Consider the following 16915-nt stretch of genomic DNA (forward strand, 5'->3'; position numbering starts at 1 on the left):
CAGCCCACTTTGGGTTGATTATCATTTGCCAGCTGTTGAGCAGCCTCTATGAAATGAGTAGGGTGGTGTAGATCCAGTTCTCAGGAGACAAGTGCCCGCATCGAAGATTGTACTACCTGGCACCCTTGTCGGCTGTCTCTGCAGAGACACCAAGGACTGAACTGTTATCCCTAGAGAGGACCCCTCCAGTTCAGGACTTGAAGGACATTTCCAAGTTCGGGTGATGCACATTCTGTGCATAAACAGTCTTGAGGGCTGTGAATCCTTCACTATTCAGAAGCACTCATTGCACTCCTAAGGTAAAAAAAACCCCAAACCCCTTGTCAGGGAGTCTCAGATCCCAGACCTACAGACTCGGGCTTGCGCCAAGGTGCTAAAAACAGTGGTATAGATGGTCAGGCTCAGGCTCTGAAACCCAGGAAGGGCGGGGGAGGATCAGAGGCCAAGCTCCACCCTGAGCCCGAATGTCTACACCACTATTTTCAGTGCTATCTTACGAGCCCTGCAAGCCCAAGTCTGTAAACCCCAACTGTGCACCTCACCGACATGGGGTAGGTTTTGCCTTAAGTGTACCGTATGGGCCTGATGCTGATCCCACTGCAGCCAATAGTAAATCTTCCCTTAATGTCAATAGCACTGACTCGGACTATTACTTTTGGACCAGGCCTGTTAGACGCCAAGCAGAAACGAATTAGGATTCCGGCGAATGTCATGGCTCAGTGAATGAAGTTTTAAAGGTTACGTCTGGTGGTGAGGCTGGAATTGGACTTCGCACCCCACACCTCCACTCCTCCCCACTAAAAAAACCCCAGCAAGCTCCACATCTGTAGTCCCATTTCCCTCTCTTCCTAGATACTGGCTGTAAGTCAATCCTATTTAACAGCTTTTACAAAAGCTACACTTAAAAGAAAAAAGTGCTACTTGCCTGCTAGGCCCTTAGAGCAACAAATCAAATCAAAGCAGAAAACCAGAGTCACTGCGGCCAAGAAGTAAGCTGGGGCGTTGCCTTCCTGAGGTTGTTTTGTGGCGGCTGGAGATTCCCCACTGGCTAACGGATACTAAGGTGCCGGATTCCCATTGGGGCCGATTGTAATAGGAGGGACAGAAAACAATACTGAAGAACAAATGATTGTGGAAAACAAATCGTTTCCTTTCTCTGTGCTGCGGAAGGGTTGTTAGTGGAGGGCTTAGCTTTCTATTCTTAGATCTGTTAAACACAATCAAAATTCAGGCAGAGAGTGACCCCACCATACCTTACTGGAGACAGAGCTTCCAAACTGTTTCAGGCAACCGTACCAGTGTAGCTAAGTAAGACCTAGGCTGAGTCAGCCAGTACCCATTGGCTCCTATTTAATCGGGCCCACTCTAACCAGCAATGGATCACAGGCTGCTCTGAAGTCTGGCCTTGCCAGTTACAGGTTGGATGGCATGCAGTTCCTTAGCTGGTGTAAATCAATGGACTGCCTTGGGTTTAATGGAGCTACACCGATTTATACCTGCTGAGGATCTGGTGTTCGAGGGAATCAGTAAGGCAGGCAGTGGCAGCACATGGGTGCCCAGCTCAGCTTTAACAAAGGAAGCAGGAACCTAAAGTTCTAGTGCTGGGATGAGTGTTTGGGAATCACAGTGCTACAGCACCGTCCTAGACACTGCCCCTTCCACATAACTTCAGACACCAGCAGTAGGTCTCAGATTTTATGGCTGGAGGAAAGGTATTTGCTCTGTTTATTCACAAATTGCTACAAAAATCCACTGATGTTACCTTGTTGATCAAACTCAAGCTGCAGAGGATCCTCCCTCATTCCTTAGCCCACAACACTCCCTAATTGCCTGTGTGGCTTCACAAACAACTCTCTCCTTCCAGCTGGAGCCTTGCCATCTCATGTCTGATCCTGAAGCAAAACACTTAGGTGCCCAAATCCATCAAATCAGCTTTTATTTAAACTGGGCTCTCAAGGAAAATGCTCAGGATCAGTTCTGAACTCAACTGTCTCAGAGCAAATCCACTGACATTTACGGTATTACTCTGGATTTGCACCCAGGTAAACTGAGATCTGAACATGTGCCAGAGAGCTTAAGGTACATGTAGCCAGACTGCAAAATGGAGGCTCCTGCTAGAGAATGAAGAGTCGCTTTGTGATTCTACTGGTAAATGCATGCGCTGCTCTTGCCACTGCCTTGTGGAAAGCTCATACAGTCGCAATTCATGGCTATGGGATATTACCGGAACAAACAGCTTAATAAAGATTCTAAAAAGATGAAACACACCTGAATGAGTACAGCAACTGGCAATACATTAGTTAAGAGGAAAACGGACAGAGCTTTCAATCCTCAAGTGATAGGGCACAGCCAGCAGCTATACTGCCCTGGGCTGTTAGCTCATCAGATCTCCTCAAAATAGGCACTTATAATACAGCCTTTCATCTGAAGATCTCAACATGCTTTGCAAACATTAGTTAAGCAAGTGAGAGTTAGTTGGGGTATATCTTAGCCCTGGTCTACACTAAGGATGGGGTCGGAACTGGGACGCGACCAGCTTCGTGAATATGAAAGCTGGTCCTGAATACCCTACCTAGTTCGACTTACCACCGCAGACGCCGCCGAAGCGCGCGGCTCGCGCTCCTCGGTCGGTCTCCCTCCTCCTCCGCTGCGGCGGTGGGAGTTCGAACTAGCGTTCGAGTCGGAAACTATCGTCTCGCGTCTCATCAGATGATCGACGATCTCGAGCAAACGAACTTGAACAGCAGGGCAGGGTAAGCGTGCGCCTTATTATACCCATTTTACAGGGGAGGAAACTGAAGCACAGACTAGCCTCAAGGTCACATGGAGTAGGATTGGGACCAGAACCCAGGAGTTCTGACTCCCAGTCCGCCAATCTAACCACTAGGCTACATCAGGGAGAGTCAGATCTTATTAGTACTTGGATAGCAGGCCTCCAAAGAAAACCCAGGCACCAGCACTGATGATCATCATAGGGTTAAGGGTACTGTGCTGCTGGAGGGACTATATTTCAGATGAGATGGAAAACTTATTTCCTTAAAGTATGAAACTGAGAATTGGGAAATCTGGATTTGATCCCTGACTCTGCCAAAGATTTCCTAGATGACCTTGGTCAACCCACCTACCCTCACTTTGCCTCAGTGGGGCACTGTGAGATGAAGTCACTGATGTTAAAGGGGGTTGAGATCCTCACATGGACAGCACTAGTTAAGTTATCCTTACCTGTCCTGTTGCAAACTGTTGCACAGCGTTGCCATGTTCTACCTCAGAGGTGGTTGCATTTCACTAGTAGGTTAAGTGGATGTTTGTCTACGCACTTTGTAAAGTGCTTTGAGAGCCTTCTGGATGAGAAGCCTTCTGCATCCGACGAAGTGGGCATTCACCCACGAAACCTCATGCTGCAAAACGTCTGTTAGTCTATAAGGTGCCACAGGATTCTTTGCTGCTTTTACAGAACCAGACTAACACGGCTACCTCTCTGATTCTGGATGAGAGGCACTAGAAGTGTAATTTATTATTCTAACTACCAGCTGTGCTAAGGAGATGATTTCCTGCAGTGGTGCAGGACTACGTAATTGCTATGCATAGCACAGGTTTTTATTTTTGCCTTCCTCCAAATCAAAGACTCTTATGATGGACGTACCTGCCCCCATATAGCAGCCCATTTCCCAGCATTTCAAAAAGAAAACTCTGCATAGGTTTCCTACATGAACTTCAAGGGCAGTAAAACAGGATAGCACCAGTTTAACTTCACATCATAAGGTGCAAGGTCTGATAGTCTTGATAACCAAGCTGCAGCATGAGCCAAGGTTGCATGATCTCCGGAAACATTTCTAGTTTGCACCAGAAGAACAGAGTGAAAAATAAATACATCTGAAATCCAGCACTGTTTAACTTTTTTCTTCCCTTTTAAAAACAATTCTGTTCTAACGGCTCCTCTATACCTAGAGTTGAACCTGTTTATCTAAAGATGTGAATTAAAACTGATTTAGTTAGACAGGTGCAAGCCACTGTGGACATTCTTATTTCAGTTTAAAAATGGCTTTTCCTGGTTTAGCTTAAGTTGATTTGGAACAGGTTTAAGCCAAATTGAAATAAGAGCGTCTAGACAATAGCATGCACCAATTTGAATTTAAATTTGTGTGTAGACACGACCTTAAAGTCATTTCAACATGGCTCTCCTTGTACAACACTGTGAACTTAGTATAAGCCATTCCATAATATCTCTTAAGTAGCGACAAAGAGTCCTGTGGCACCCTATAGACTAACAGAAGTATTGGAACATAAGCTTTCCTGGGTGAATACCCACTTCGTCAGACGCATGTGGTGGAAATTTCCAGAGGCAGGTATAAATGTGCAGGCAAGAATCAGTCTAGAATCAGTCTTGCCTGCCTCTGGAAATTTCCACCACATGCGTCTGATGAAGTGAGTATTCACCCACGAAAGCTCATGCTCCAATACTTCTGTTAGTCTATAACGTGCCACAGGACTCTTTCTCGCTTTTTACAGACCCAGACTAACACGGCTACCCCTCTGATACTATATCTTAAGTATTCATAGCTAGGGCAAAAAATGTATATATTCAACTGGGACAAACACAGCAGGAAATCAAAAGGCTAAGGGTGGGATTTTCAAAAGTGAAGGATGGGATTTTCAAAAGTACCTACGTTACTTAAACGCATAAGTTCCACTAAAACTCAATGAGACTTATGCGCCTAAAAAACGTAAGCATTTTGAAAACTCACTTACACCAATTTGTAGTACAGCTATATGGTGGGCATACATATACTTTCTCTAGCCATACAGTCAGAATAAAAAGACAGCAACTGAACTCTGATCTAGGCATACATCTTCTATTTGACTTGACACTGGGTTTCCACATAGGCCCGAGTATGTGCTGCTCCGATTACTTATTCAAGTAATTCACAAACATGTCCATATTGTGGTCCACTTCTGAACACAGGAACCTACCTGTGGACATCACTCTTGCCTAATCTTAAACTCTGCAGTAACTGGAGTGCTTGGCCACATGGAAAAGTAAAAAGATGGCATGATTTAAAAGAATCTTGCTTTGTGTGGTGGACGTGCCTTCTTGGTTACATGCCTTCCTTCTGCACCTGAGCTGTTCATTTCCAGTTGGTGGCACAGGGCTTTACATTTATTAGGACCAAATCTCCTCCCGTTACCTCCTCTCGTTACACTGACCTAATTTCTCCACGTCACATGGTGATCTGATTCTGTCATATTTTTTTCACGTGGTTTACTTCTGGTCAAACTGTGCTATCTGTAAACTGGATCACAGTTGACGTTACACCAAATTCCCTCTCCTACTCCTCTTGAAAAGCTCCAACTAACACGAAGAAGCCATAAAAGGTGCAGAGGGGTGCTTTATTTTACAAGATTAATGATCACTGAAGTTGTTGGAATCCCTGGAAGATTTCTAGTCTGGTCTGCAAGAAGCAGGAAACATCACTGCTTGAAGAGTGACAAATTCTTCATTACTGAGGTGAAAGAAGCTCTGCAGGCCACCTGGAAATGCTCTGCAAACTACCAGTGGGCCACAGACCACAGTCTGAGATCCACTACACTTACTTCAAACACACCAGGGCCAGATTCTGGTCTCATTTACACCAGTTCAAAATCAACAGTAGTGCCACTGAAGACAATGGAATTATGCTGGAATTACATTGGTGGTAATGGAGATTAGAAATTGGTTCTAGATTCCAAAAAGTCCTTCAAAAACATACAGGAATCTTTTGCTATGATCATTCAACCTGGTGTATATTTGGGGAGAAAATAGTGGGTGAGATCCTCACCTGATGTAAACTGGCATGGAATTCAATGGAGCCACATCAATTTATATCAACTGAAGATTCGGCTTATTTCTTTTAGATGATATCTGGTGTGACTTTCAAATAAAATAAATCAAGTCTCTGAAAGTATAAAGACTCAACTTTGTCAAACTTTACTGAAGAAAAAAGCATGACCATGCCTTGGAGGAACGAGGAAATAAAATAAGCTAACATGGGAGAATACGGAAGAAAATCAAATCAGCAAGTTGAGATGTTGCTTTGAACAGAACAGGGGTAAGTACCGTAATAAAAGTCAAACTAAAGAAGGGGAAGGGCTTATCTACACAGCGCTTTAGACCAGAGGGCTATAAATTTCAGTCCACACTAGCGTGTTGCACAATAACTGGCCGGTGTGGACCTAAAAGCTTCCTAGTGGCCATCAGGGTAGTAATTGACCTGGACTGGTCTAGATTAATGTGCACTAGGGAACTTTTAATGCGTGTCAGCAGGGTTCACATGGGCCAATTAGTGTGTGACATGCTAGTGTGGACTAAAATTTATACCCCTCTGGTGCCAACTAAAGCACCATGTAGAGAAGCCCAAGTGTCAAACTATATTTCCCAACAATAATGTGTAATTCAGTAACTTTTGAATTACAGATCACTTGATAAGAATGCTGTGACAGAGATGGCAATTTCCTAAAATATCCATAAAAACCTCCTTGAATTAAGTTCAGTATCTTTGGAGTCCATTGTATTAAATGCAAAGATTATGTATTATTGTGGGCCTGGATGATCAAAGGACTATACTGAACAATGTGGCAGACTCAAATGGGGAGGTGAATGCAAATCCCTTCCCTTGGTCACACAAAAACCAGCTTTTTGAAGCTATGCCCTGAGGAGGGAACCATCGTCTGCCGATTACCTGGTCCCAAAGATTGGCCATCTATGGCCCAAGAAACAGGCTGATCTGCGCAGTTCTGAGCTGAGTTATTATGAACTTGTTACCAGAGAAAAAACCCTTGGTGGGGTTGAAGGACTGAGTCCTGCCAGAGCTCCGCCGGAGTTGGCAATGGGGGGTGATTTCTGGTAAGCTTATTAGCACTGTTTTAAAGATGTTTTCTCTGTAATCTTTTCTCTTTAACAATAAATGTGCTTGCTTAGAAAGAGCGGTGTGGTAACTCATAACTGCTGGCAATTATTAGGCACTCTGGCTTTCTTGGAATAATACAGTGTAGGCAAAGAACTGTGCAGCCAGGAAAAATCCCAGTCAGGAGGGAGGGAGATTCAGGTCTCCGCCCAAGAGAGGTGACAGCTGAGGAGTCAGGAGAGTAGAGTAGGTGCCCTTGGTGGATCACAAGTGGGAAATACAGGTGCAGTTGCCTTGAATTGTGACATGTTTTTATGAAAATACAGTCATTGTTGCCCTTTATTGTATGCATTTAAGCTGCAATATAGTAAGGGGATCATAAACCAGTCATGAAACATAAGGAATCAATATCAGTTTTGTGAATCAGTGTCGATCGGTTCACACCACAGCCCTTGTTTGTCAGTCTTTGAGGAAATACTGAATGGTAAACAGGAGCATAGGAACTGCCAAACTGGTCCACTGCCCTATTTCTGACAGTGGCCGATACCAGCTTCTTCAGATGAAGTTATATGTACTGTGACAAAGTTCCTCCTCTACCTTGGTGGGTCCTGCGCTTATTTGGCAGATTTTCTCACCTCAGTGATCTTCCCCACAGTCTGGGTCAACTCCACCTGTGTCTGATCAGGAGTTGGGAGGTTTGGGGAGAACCCGGGCCTGCCCTCTACTCCGGGTTCCAGCCCAGGGCCCTGTGGATTGCAGCTGTCTAGAGTGCCTCCTGGAACAGTTGCGCAACAGCAACAACTCCCTGGGCTACTTCCCCATGGCCTCCTCCCAACACCTTCTTTATCCTCACCACAGGACCTTCCTCCTGGTGTCTGATAACGCTTGTACTCCTCAGTCCTCCAGCAGCACCCTCTCACTCTCAGCTCCTTGTGCCTCTTGCTCTCAGTGCCTCACACGCACTTCTTCTCCTCTGGCTCCCCACTCCCTGAATGGAGTGAGCTCCTTTTTAAACCCAGGTGCCCTGATTAGCCTGCCTTGATTGGCTGCAGGTGATCTAATCAGCCTGGCTGCCTTAATTGGTTCTAGCAGGTTCCTGATTACTCTAGTGCAGCCCCTGCTCTGGTCACTCAGGGAACAGAAAACTACTCACCCAGTGACCAGTATATTTGCCCTCTACCAGACTCCTGTACCCCACTGGTCTGGGTCTGTCACAGTACAGAGGACAATTATGGAATGGCTTGAAGATGAGGAAGTTTCTTCCTAACCCTCTCATTGTTTGGCTTAAGACCTGAAGCATGAGAGTTTATATATCCCTTCCAAACTTGGATTTTTTTTTAGAAATCCCAGCTAACATAACTGTGAGTCCTTTCATTATCCATACAATTGTCCGACTTTTTTGGAATCCTGCTAAACACTCCGTATGTTTGATAAAGACAACTTTAGAGCAAGTCCCAAACTCTTGTACTGTGCAGGTTTGCTAAACACGACAGGCCGAGAATGAAACAGTGGGTGAAATCCTGGCACCATTGAAGTCAATGGCAAAAACGCTCTTCCACATCAATGGGGTGAAGGTTTCCCCAACAAATATATATCCTTTTAAAAACATTACTTATTTTGACCTCATTTTGACCTCATTTTGCATATTATGCAACAGAAAACCTCTAGAAGCTGAGAACATCTGTGCTGCCACCCAGGGCTACATCTTTAACAATGTCTGCGTGAAAAAGTGCATGTGCCATGATTCCATATATATTTTGACACTTTTTCTATTACATGTGCAGTTATTCAATTATCTAGTTAACCCTCCCCACTTGCAGGGTCCCAGAGCTTGGGCTTCAGCCCGAGCCTGAATGTCTACACAGCAATTAAATAGCCCCTTAGCCTGAGCCTGATGAGTCCGAGTCAGCTGGCATAGGCCAACTGCGGGGTTTTAATTGCAGTATAAACAAACCCACTATGATTAATGTTGTAGTAATGCCTATGAGCCACAGGCATGGGCCAGGAACCACCGTGCTAGGCACTGTAAAAAACACAGACTAAAAAGATGGTCCTTGCCCCAAAGAACTTACAAGTTACAGAAGTGTCTTAAGAGGTTAGCATGATCATGGCAATGGGAAGACTAATACTTTGCACTTTGACAGTGCTGGTCACCTGAGGATCTCTAAGCACTTTACAGAGACCAATAGATTTTACTCCCATTTTATAGATGGGCAAGTGACTTGTGTAAGGTCACAGAGTAGGTCAGTGGCGGAGTCAGGAGAGGAGCGTGGATCTCCCTCCTGCCAGGTCACAGCCCTGAACACAAGACCATGCTGCCCTGTTTCTTTTAGTGGATTTCAAATTTACATTTACACACACCATTATTTGTTGCTAACTAGCATTGAGATTTCCTGAGAATATTCCTGTGCCCTATTCCAAGGTAACAGTTGCTTGTATTCTCCTGCAGTACTGTACCTTCTCCTACAGGACTGGAACCTTCACTGCCTAATGGAACTCCTTCAATCTTAGTGGTGCTAGATGTATTTGCTCCCATGTGGATGAATGAACATGCTAAGATTTTACTGGGGACAGACTGGGAAGCTGCTCAAGAGTTATAGCTGCCTTTTTTAATGCCCCGGTTGCAGGACCTTAAATGGTCCATCATCACAGGTGTTTGTATGATCTTCTGCTTGCAAGGCTTTATCATCTGAGGATGGAAAAGAGTAGAAATGTTGGTAGTACCAGCAGATCTTCTACAAAGCAGAGAGGCAAATCTCCGTCTTGTTTTCCTAACCAGAAATTGAAGGACGTCAAGAGAACAGAAACATTGCTGGCTGGCTCTCACGCTCAGTAATGAGGGCTTGAGGTATCTGGGTTCAGGGATAGTTGGTGGCTAAATCCTGTCTATAAATACAATATCATAAAACTATCATCAGCAGAACTTCAACTTTCATTGCAATCTAGTTATAGCACACATCAACTGCCTTTGAAAGCTCCTACATCTCTGGTATTTCACCCTGCCTTTCCAGTGGCTTGTACTTTATGATTCATAGTTGGGTTATGAGGCTGTTTTGTTTCCACATGGGTAATTACCTGTCTATACTTGGTCTTTCTATACCCTCTGTGACATCAGATTTGCAACTACTTCTCCTGAACCATAAACTGTTTCTGCCAGATTTTGGATATAACATGGTAAAGCACTGCTCCGGGGCGTGGGAGGGGCAGCAGGGCAGGGCAGCGCACTCTGGTGGATCCAAGCAAGTTCAATCTAACACGGTTTCACCTATAACACGGTAAGATTTTTTGGCTCCCATGGACAGCGTTATAGCGAGGTAGAGGTGTATTTGAATTAATAAGCTGTCATCATATCACCTTCAAGAAACAATGGACTTAACATACTTGTATTGTCCAGGAGAAGGCTGGGCAGCACAGGACATACATATCTGGGGGGAAATCTGAGACTGGGAGTGTGCTGGAGTCACCCGCAGCAGAACCAAAGCTGGTAGGAGCCAAGGTGTGGCTGGCTGCAGCACACACACACAGACATAGCTGGGAGTGACTTGCTGGAGGCTGTTTGTGAACAGTCCAGACCAGAGGCTACAGCAGCAAAGCCGTGTAAAGGGCACCCCAGTAAGAGGGCAGGGGTGACCCAGCTACTCATTATTCTAAACTGCGCCCTGGGTATGTCACAGGTGCCCATATTGAAGATCCAACTGTGCATGGCCTGGGCCACAGGCGAAAGTTTCTGCATCGGAAGATACAGGAGCAAACTTTTTTTGTTACAAGTATAGGGTAAAAATGCATGTGCAGAGGCTGCCGAAGTCTTGGCTGGCAGGGGCTGTCCTCGGGAACCCCTTGAAAAGGCAGAAGCAGCGCAACCTCATGCTGGACTCCTTTTCCTAAGTAACTCTGTGAGGCTAGAGTGGGGGATGATTTTGTATTTTCCACCCCCATATAGCCCTACCCACCACCAACATAGGGCCGCCTACTCCCTGCTAACTTCCAATGCTACGAAGAGTCCTCTGTGGGCACTGACTAAGTGGTAGCTGAACTCATGTATAGGGAGTGGGTGGGAAGAGACACCCATGCTTGGATCTTTGGGGACAATCTGACTCTATGAGAAGATCAGTGAACAGCAGCGTAAGAGCACCATAGAAATAACCATCTTCATCACAATAAGACCAAGGCACAGTGCTTAAAATACCATGTAAACAACCAGGCAGATAGTGGGTCAAAGGCCAAAGTGACTTTAACAGGACAGAGAGGAGGAAACCTGACATGGGGAAAAAAGACAGGGGGGAAGGGAAGGTTATAAATATGGGGCTGACAGTGGAGATACCAAAGCACACTTTGGGGAGAAGAAGCCTTTAGCTGTTGAAAAGCACGAGGAATGGGCTAAGACTGATGCCAGTCAGAAGTAAGTTCCATACTGTAAGGCCCATTGCAGCCAAGGCATGCCCTCCTGATGACTCAAGCCAGTAGAAATCCTTGAAAGACCGGTAGTATCTGAGCTGAGGTTGACCAAGAAGGATCCCTCGGAATATATCCAAGTGAAGAGATGCACTGGGCAGCTTCTCATTTCAATGCATAGCAAAGCGACATACTCCTCTTCCTGAGTGTTAGCAAATATATTTTCTATTTATCAGAAGTCCAGGTAGGACACAGCGAATGTCATTTCCTTACCCTGTCCCTTGCCAATATTCCTCAGCCCAGACCTGGAGGGACCACTGCTAGGAATGAATGCTGGGCTCAATTTCTACGTTCATTTATTAAGTCTCTGGGGCCCCTCTGTTGAGACTGCCAACAAGGGGACCAATTGTGGCAATAGTTTTTGTTATAGGGACACCAGATTGTTTCACACAGACTGCTAGCCAAAAAGCTTCAAATGGTAACAGCATCTGATTCTGACTGACCATCGCTGGATTTGAACCAGTGACTAAGAGGTGAACTTGAGAGACTCCATATCCCAATTTCTAATCTCTTAAGCCATCCGCTCCCCCACGAATAATGCTTAAGGCTCCTCTTCCCTATGATCTGGTGGTTAGCACCTAAAGGAAAGTTTTCAAAGCAAAGCTTCTAACGTATATAATGCAATTCTGCAGTCAACACTGGCCTAAGAAGTCATGCACATGTGCAACGCCCATTGGGATAGGTTGTGGTTCCTCTAAGGATCAGATCCCAGGAACTGAGCCCCAATCTGAACAAAATATAATGCTCCATTGTTGTAATACCATCTCAAAGGGTAAAGAACTTTGCAAACTAATCAAAAAATGTCACCCTCACTACGTGCATTCTCACACACTAGCGCCTGAGATGGAGTCCATTTCTACCAGCTGCAGCACAAAAAAAATCCATCAATACTGACCCTTGCTCCTGTATTCCAGTAAAACCCCGTCCTGCTCAGCCATTCACAACCTTTGAGATTATTTGGACTATTCATTTTTACAATAAAGTCATTAACGAGAAATTTGTGAGACAAGCTGTTCAGAAAACCCAAGGCAACATCTAAGCAACAGTGGGTCACAGAGATTGATTAATGTGTTTATTAGCACTTGATTAGATTAAGCTAATAAACTTTGAGTGTTTATGCAGCTCTCCTGCAAGTGAATTAAAACACACTTACCATTCACCACATTGCTAAGCCTGATCCCTCTGCATGACAACTGAAGTACGGTCCACTCTATCCCCAAGCCAGCACAACCCATGGGCGCTACTGCTTTGGCAGTTTCATAATGAAGATTCTTATTATGAGAGTGAAATGAATTATCTTAAATATTAAGACCAAAGGGCCAGATTGACAAAGATATTTGGGCACCTAAAGACGCAGATACGTGCCTAGCAAGATTTACAGAAGTGCCTAAACTGATTAGTGCCAAACTCCCCCTGAAGTCAAATCCCACCAGGCACCAATTTGCATCTTTAGGCACCTAAACACCTTTCTAAACCCAGTCCCAGATCCTTAGCTGGTGTAAATCAGGGTAGCTCCATTGAAGTCACCAGCTGAGGACCTGAAGCTAAAAGTCTGTAGTGACGTCATAGTGGCAGAGGCATTACTGTAGAGATGGGGATTAGACTGGGATTGAACAAGGATAATAATACACAGCACTTACTTTGGGGCCTCACTCTTCCACCTTTACTTATACTGATTAGGACCTTACTAGTGAGTATTCCAATTGAAATAATCAAAATTGTCTGTAAACCAGGGTGCTACACGCTTTAAGTAAGGATGGCAGAGAGGTAAGGACCCAATCCTGGGAGGTGTTGGGCGGCCTTCAGCATCTTGCAGGGTAGGTCCCCGGTGCCCGTATTTTCAGAGCGCTGAGCATTCACAGCTCCAACTCATGTCAACCGGACCTATGAGCACCTCTGAAACAAATCAATCCATAATTGACTGGCTTAGGGTCACAGGAGGGAGCGTCAGAGCTGCAGGTGATTCATGGTGAGCTTACATGCTGGGAGCAGAGCCTGTTTTAAACCCATAGCCAACGCAAAGCTCTATTACAAATGCTCTTACTCTGACTCTTCCTCCTTCTGCTCATTCAGGCTCTCAAGTAGAGACTCCTCCAGGACTTCCAGCTCCTCTAAAGGGATTCTCAGCAGCCAAGTGACGTGGCAGATCAGCACCCTCGCTCGGGCATCGTAATAGCCTTAAATAGATGGAAACACAGGGAATCGATCAATTTTAATCAGATCAGATCAAACAGCAAACATTGCACTCTGCTCTGGGTGGTGGCTGTTTATACAGTACTGAGATAGCATTGTCTAGCCTTTCAGTTCATGCCAGCATACCCATGGATTTGGGAGAAATGAGAGCTCACCAATTAGAACATGGTAAAGCACAGGACTGTGAATTCATTAGCTTCATTGAAGTCAATGGACCTGGGCTGATTTATAAGAGCTGAGGATCAGGACCTACGTGCCCACCTAAGTCACCTTATAGTGAACTATTCCTTGCCCACAAAACTCCTCACTGTCAGCAGAGACTCACTATAACAGGCGAGTGCCTATGTGGCAAAGAATCTCCACCCCTTTCACTGGAGTTGGGGCAGGACCTCTCTTCACCCTCTCACTGCTGGTAGGAAGCACTGGCAGTTGTGGAGAGATGGGTCATAACTTCATTCCCAGCAAGGAGAGGCTGCAGCAAGACCAGCACCAAAACCAATGTGAAATAAACGTGTAGGGAAAACGAGGCAGCTCCCAACATCTAAGTGACAACGCAAGATTTATTACCTTGTTTAAATGCACCTCCAGATATAAGCTTTAAATTCAGTGCTTCTCATTTGTCATAACAGGGAGGCTGGAGTTTAATAATAAAAACAGATCCAGCTACAAGCTAGCTTTGGTATATGTATATTGCTGACAGATGTGTGCACTTATGCTTCACTGCATGAGCTGAAGGAATGGACAATGCAATCTGACAGCATTCAGTGGTAAAAAGAACAAGGAGTTCTTGTGGCACCTTAGATTTACTCTGGGGCTGGGAAGCAGGAGCGCTAAAGAAAAAGATATTTTAGGCAGATTAGATTTTAAACACTTTGTGCCAGATCTACTCCTTGTCCTGTGCACATCTCCACAGCATTGTTCTCTTGTTTCCGTAACTTATTCTGGGGGCACTCTGGCATGAAAGATGGCATTGCATTTTAAGAGTGTGCATGTGAAGATACCAGCTTGAAACATCTGGCAAGTCTGTGAGAGACCTGATATGGAGATTGCACTTCACGGACAGTTGTTACCTAATCTAAACAGAAAGGTTATTTATCTAACCCCAATCACTATAGGATCTGAGCATGTCACAGTCTTTAATGTATTTATTCTCACAATATCCCTGTAAGGCAAGGAAGAACTAGTAGCCCCATTTCACAGATGGGAACCCGAGGCACAGAAAGACTAAAGAGCTGGATAATGTTATGAGTAGGGCCCTACCAAATTCACGGTCCATTGAAGTCAATTTCACGGTCATAAGATTTAAAAAATAGTAAATTTCATGATTTCAGCTATTTAAATCTGAAATTTCACAGTGTTGTCACTGTAGGGGTCCTGACCCAAAAAGGAGTTGTGGGGAGTCACAAGGTTATTGTAGGGGGGGTTGTGGTACTGCTACCCTTACTTCTGCTGCTGGCAGGGTGCTGCCTTCAGAGCCGGGAGCCTGGCAAACAGCCGCTGCTCTCCAGCCGCCCAGGTCTGAAGGTAGTGCAGAAGTAAAGGTGGCAATACCACAATCCCCCCCTAAAATAACCTTGCGGCCCTCTGCAACTCCCTTTTGGATCAGGACCCCCAATTTGAGAAACTCTGGTCTCCTCCATGAAATCAATATAGTATAGGGTAAAAGCACACAAAAGACTGGATTTCACTGGGGAGACCAGATTTCACAGTCCTCGACGCGTTTTTCATGGCAGTGAATTTGGTAGTGCCTGAGTCACGAGCAGTGACAGCATCTGTAGTTACCCAGGCTCAGTTGCCTGACCTGGGATTCACTGGGATGAGATACCTAAACATTTTTGAGGATCTCGGCCTAAATATCTTGCTGAGGTCGCACAGGAAGTCTGTAGCCGAGCAGGGTCTCAGGCTACTGCCAGAATCCTGCCTCTTTGCTAACTCACAGCTTGGTTTCTGCTTTTCCAGCACAGGGATAAATACACTTGCAAGGGGATGACATGAAAATATTACTTTGTATTATTTCAGAGGGATGTAGTAACCTTTCTTGTAATAGCTGCCTAACTTTCCAGTTTTCCATTAAAAATAAACTGAGAAAGCCAATGAAAAAAAAGCCACTTTGTCCTGAGGTAGATGAGGCTTAACAACAATAAATTAACTTCAGTCCTGTGCAAAGCGGAATTGAAAACACACAGTTGCAAAGTGCAGCCATTGATTTGACATGAAGACTTTGCTACAGTTAGGCATTCTTTATAGCATTAGAAATTTCATTCTAGCAATTTAATCCACCTCCTGGATTAAAACAAAACATTCGCTTGTTAAAGAAAACAAAGATATTATCATTTGTTCAAAATAGGCTTCACAGGAGATCAAGAATGTATTCCCTGGACAGGTTGCCAGTACTTGAAGTAATTTACAGAATAAACAGTTTAGGCAGAGATTTTCAAAATGGCCTGATTGACTTTCAGTGGGAGTTGGGCACCTAAATTCCATAAGCCTCTTCAGAAAAAAAAAATAATTATTTAGCTTCAGAACTTTTCTGACTCTGGACACATTTACATGTTAAACCAAGATGTAAAGAGGTTTGTAGGATCAGGAGATCACAAAGCAGGACAGATTCATTAACTGCAGGTTACTATTAAACATTTATATTACAGCACAAAAAATGGTTTTCTTGAAGTTAAAATAGGGAAACAGTGTGCTACTGACATTAAAAGAACGGAAATAACATTATAATAGTTGGGATGGTATATTCACCTTTGCAATAAGATTTTGTTTTTACTGTATGTGATGTCAATAAGTCTATATTATAAAAGCTCATTAAAAACAAAGAAGAACACTCACCATCCTTAAGAGAGAAGGACACAAGATCCTAAAACAAAACATGAAACAAGTAAGTTAAATTTGATGGCATTTTACCCAAAAATCTAAAATAAAATAATGAATTAGACATACACTATAATTAAGTGATTTCAGCATGTGAGTATATGAATATGAGAAACCATGGTGGATCATTTCAGTAAAACAGTATGTATCAAAGCTGGATGCTTTAAACGCAAAGGTCTCCATACCTTGCTATATGTAATTGGGCAGAAATAGTCACCTGCAAAGTGGTATGTATAAAGGAGCAGTGTGTAAATTTATCACAGATTATCATATCACCATCAGTTTGCACCAACCAATTATACAGGGCTTGTGAATCTGGAGATGTGGGTTCTGTCTCTGCCACAAACATGCTGTGTGACTTTGGTCAACTCACTTAGGTCCAGATTTTCAACAGCGGTCTCCAAGTTTTGGATGCCTAAACTGAAGTACCTTAGGCCTGATCTTCAGAAGCCTTGAGCTTCCATAACTTAGCTAAAGTCAATGGTAGTTACGGGTGCTCATCATCTCTGAAA

The 16915-nt window shown here is 44.3% G+C and overlaps 1 protein-coding gene across 4 annotated transcripts in view; it reads right to left on the reverse strand.

Annotated features, from left to right (window-relative positions):
- TMCO4 (transmembrane and coiled-coil domains 4) overlaps positions 1-16915 on the reverse strand; it is an 85065-nt gene that overhangs the window by 50939 nt on the left and 17211 nt on the right. For all 4 annotated transcript variants that reach the window (XM_039508820.1, XM_039508822.1, XM_039508821.1 and 1 more), the window contains 2 exons: positions 16362-16389; positions 13378-13510 (listed from right to left, as the gene is read on the reverse strand). In XM_039508820.1, coding sequence (XP_039364754.1) covers positions 13378-13510; positions 16362-16389 — 161 coding nt within the window. The remainder of the gene's footprint in view (positions 1-13377; positions 13511-16361; positions 16390-16915) is intronic.

Source organism: Mauremys reevesii, linkage group 21, assembly GCF_016161935.1.
Source record: "Mauremys reevesii isolate NIE-2019 linkage group 21, ASM1616193v1, whole genome shotgun sequence".
NCBI classification, from domain to species: Eukaryota; Metazoa; Chordata; order Testudines; family Geoemydidae; genus Mauremys; species Mauremys reevesii.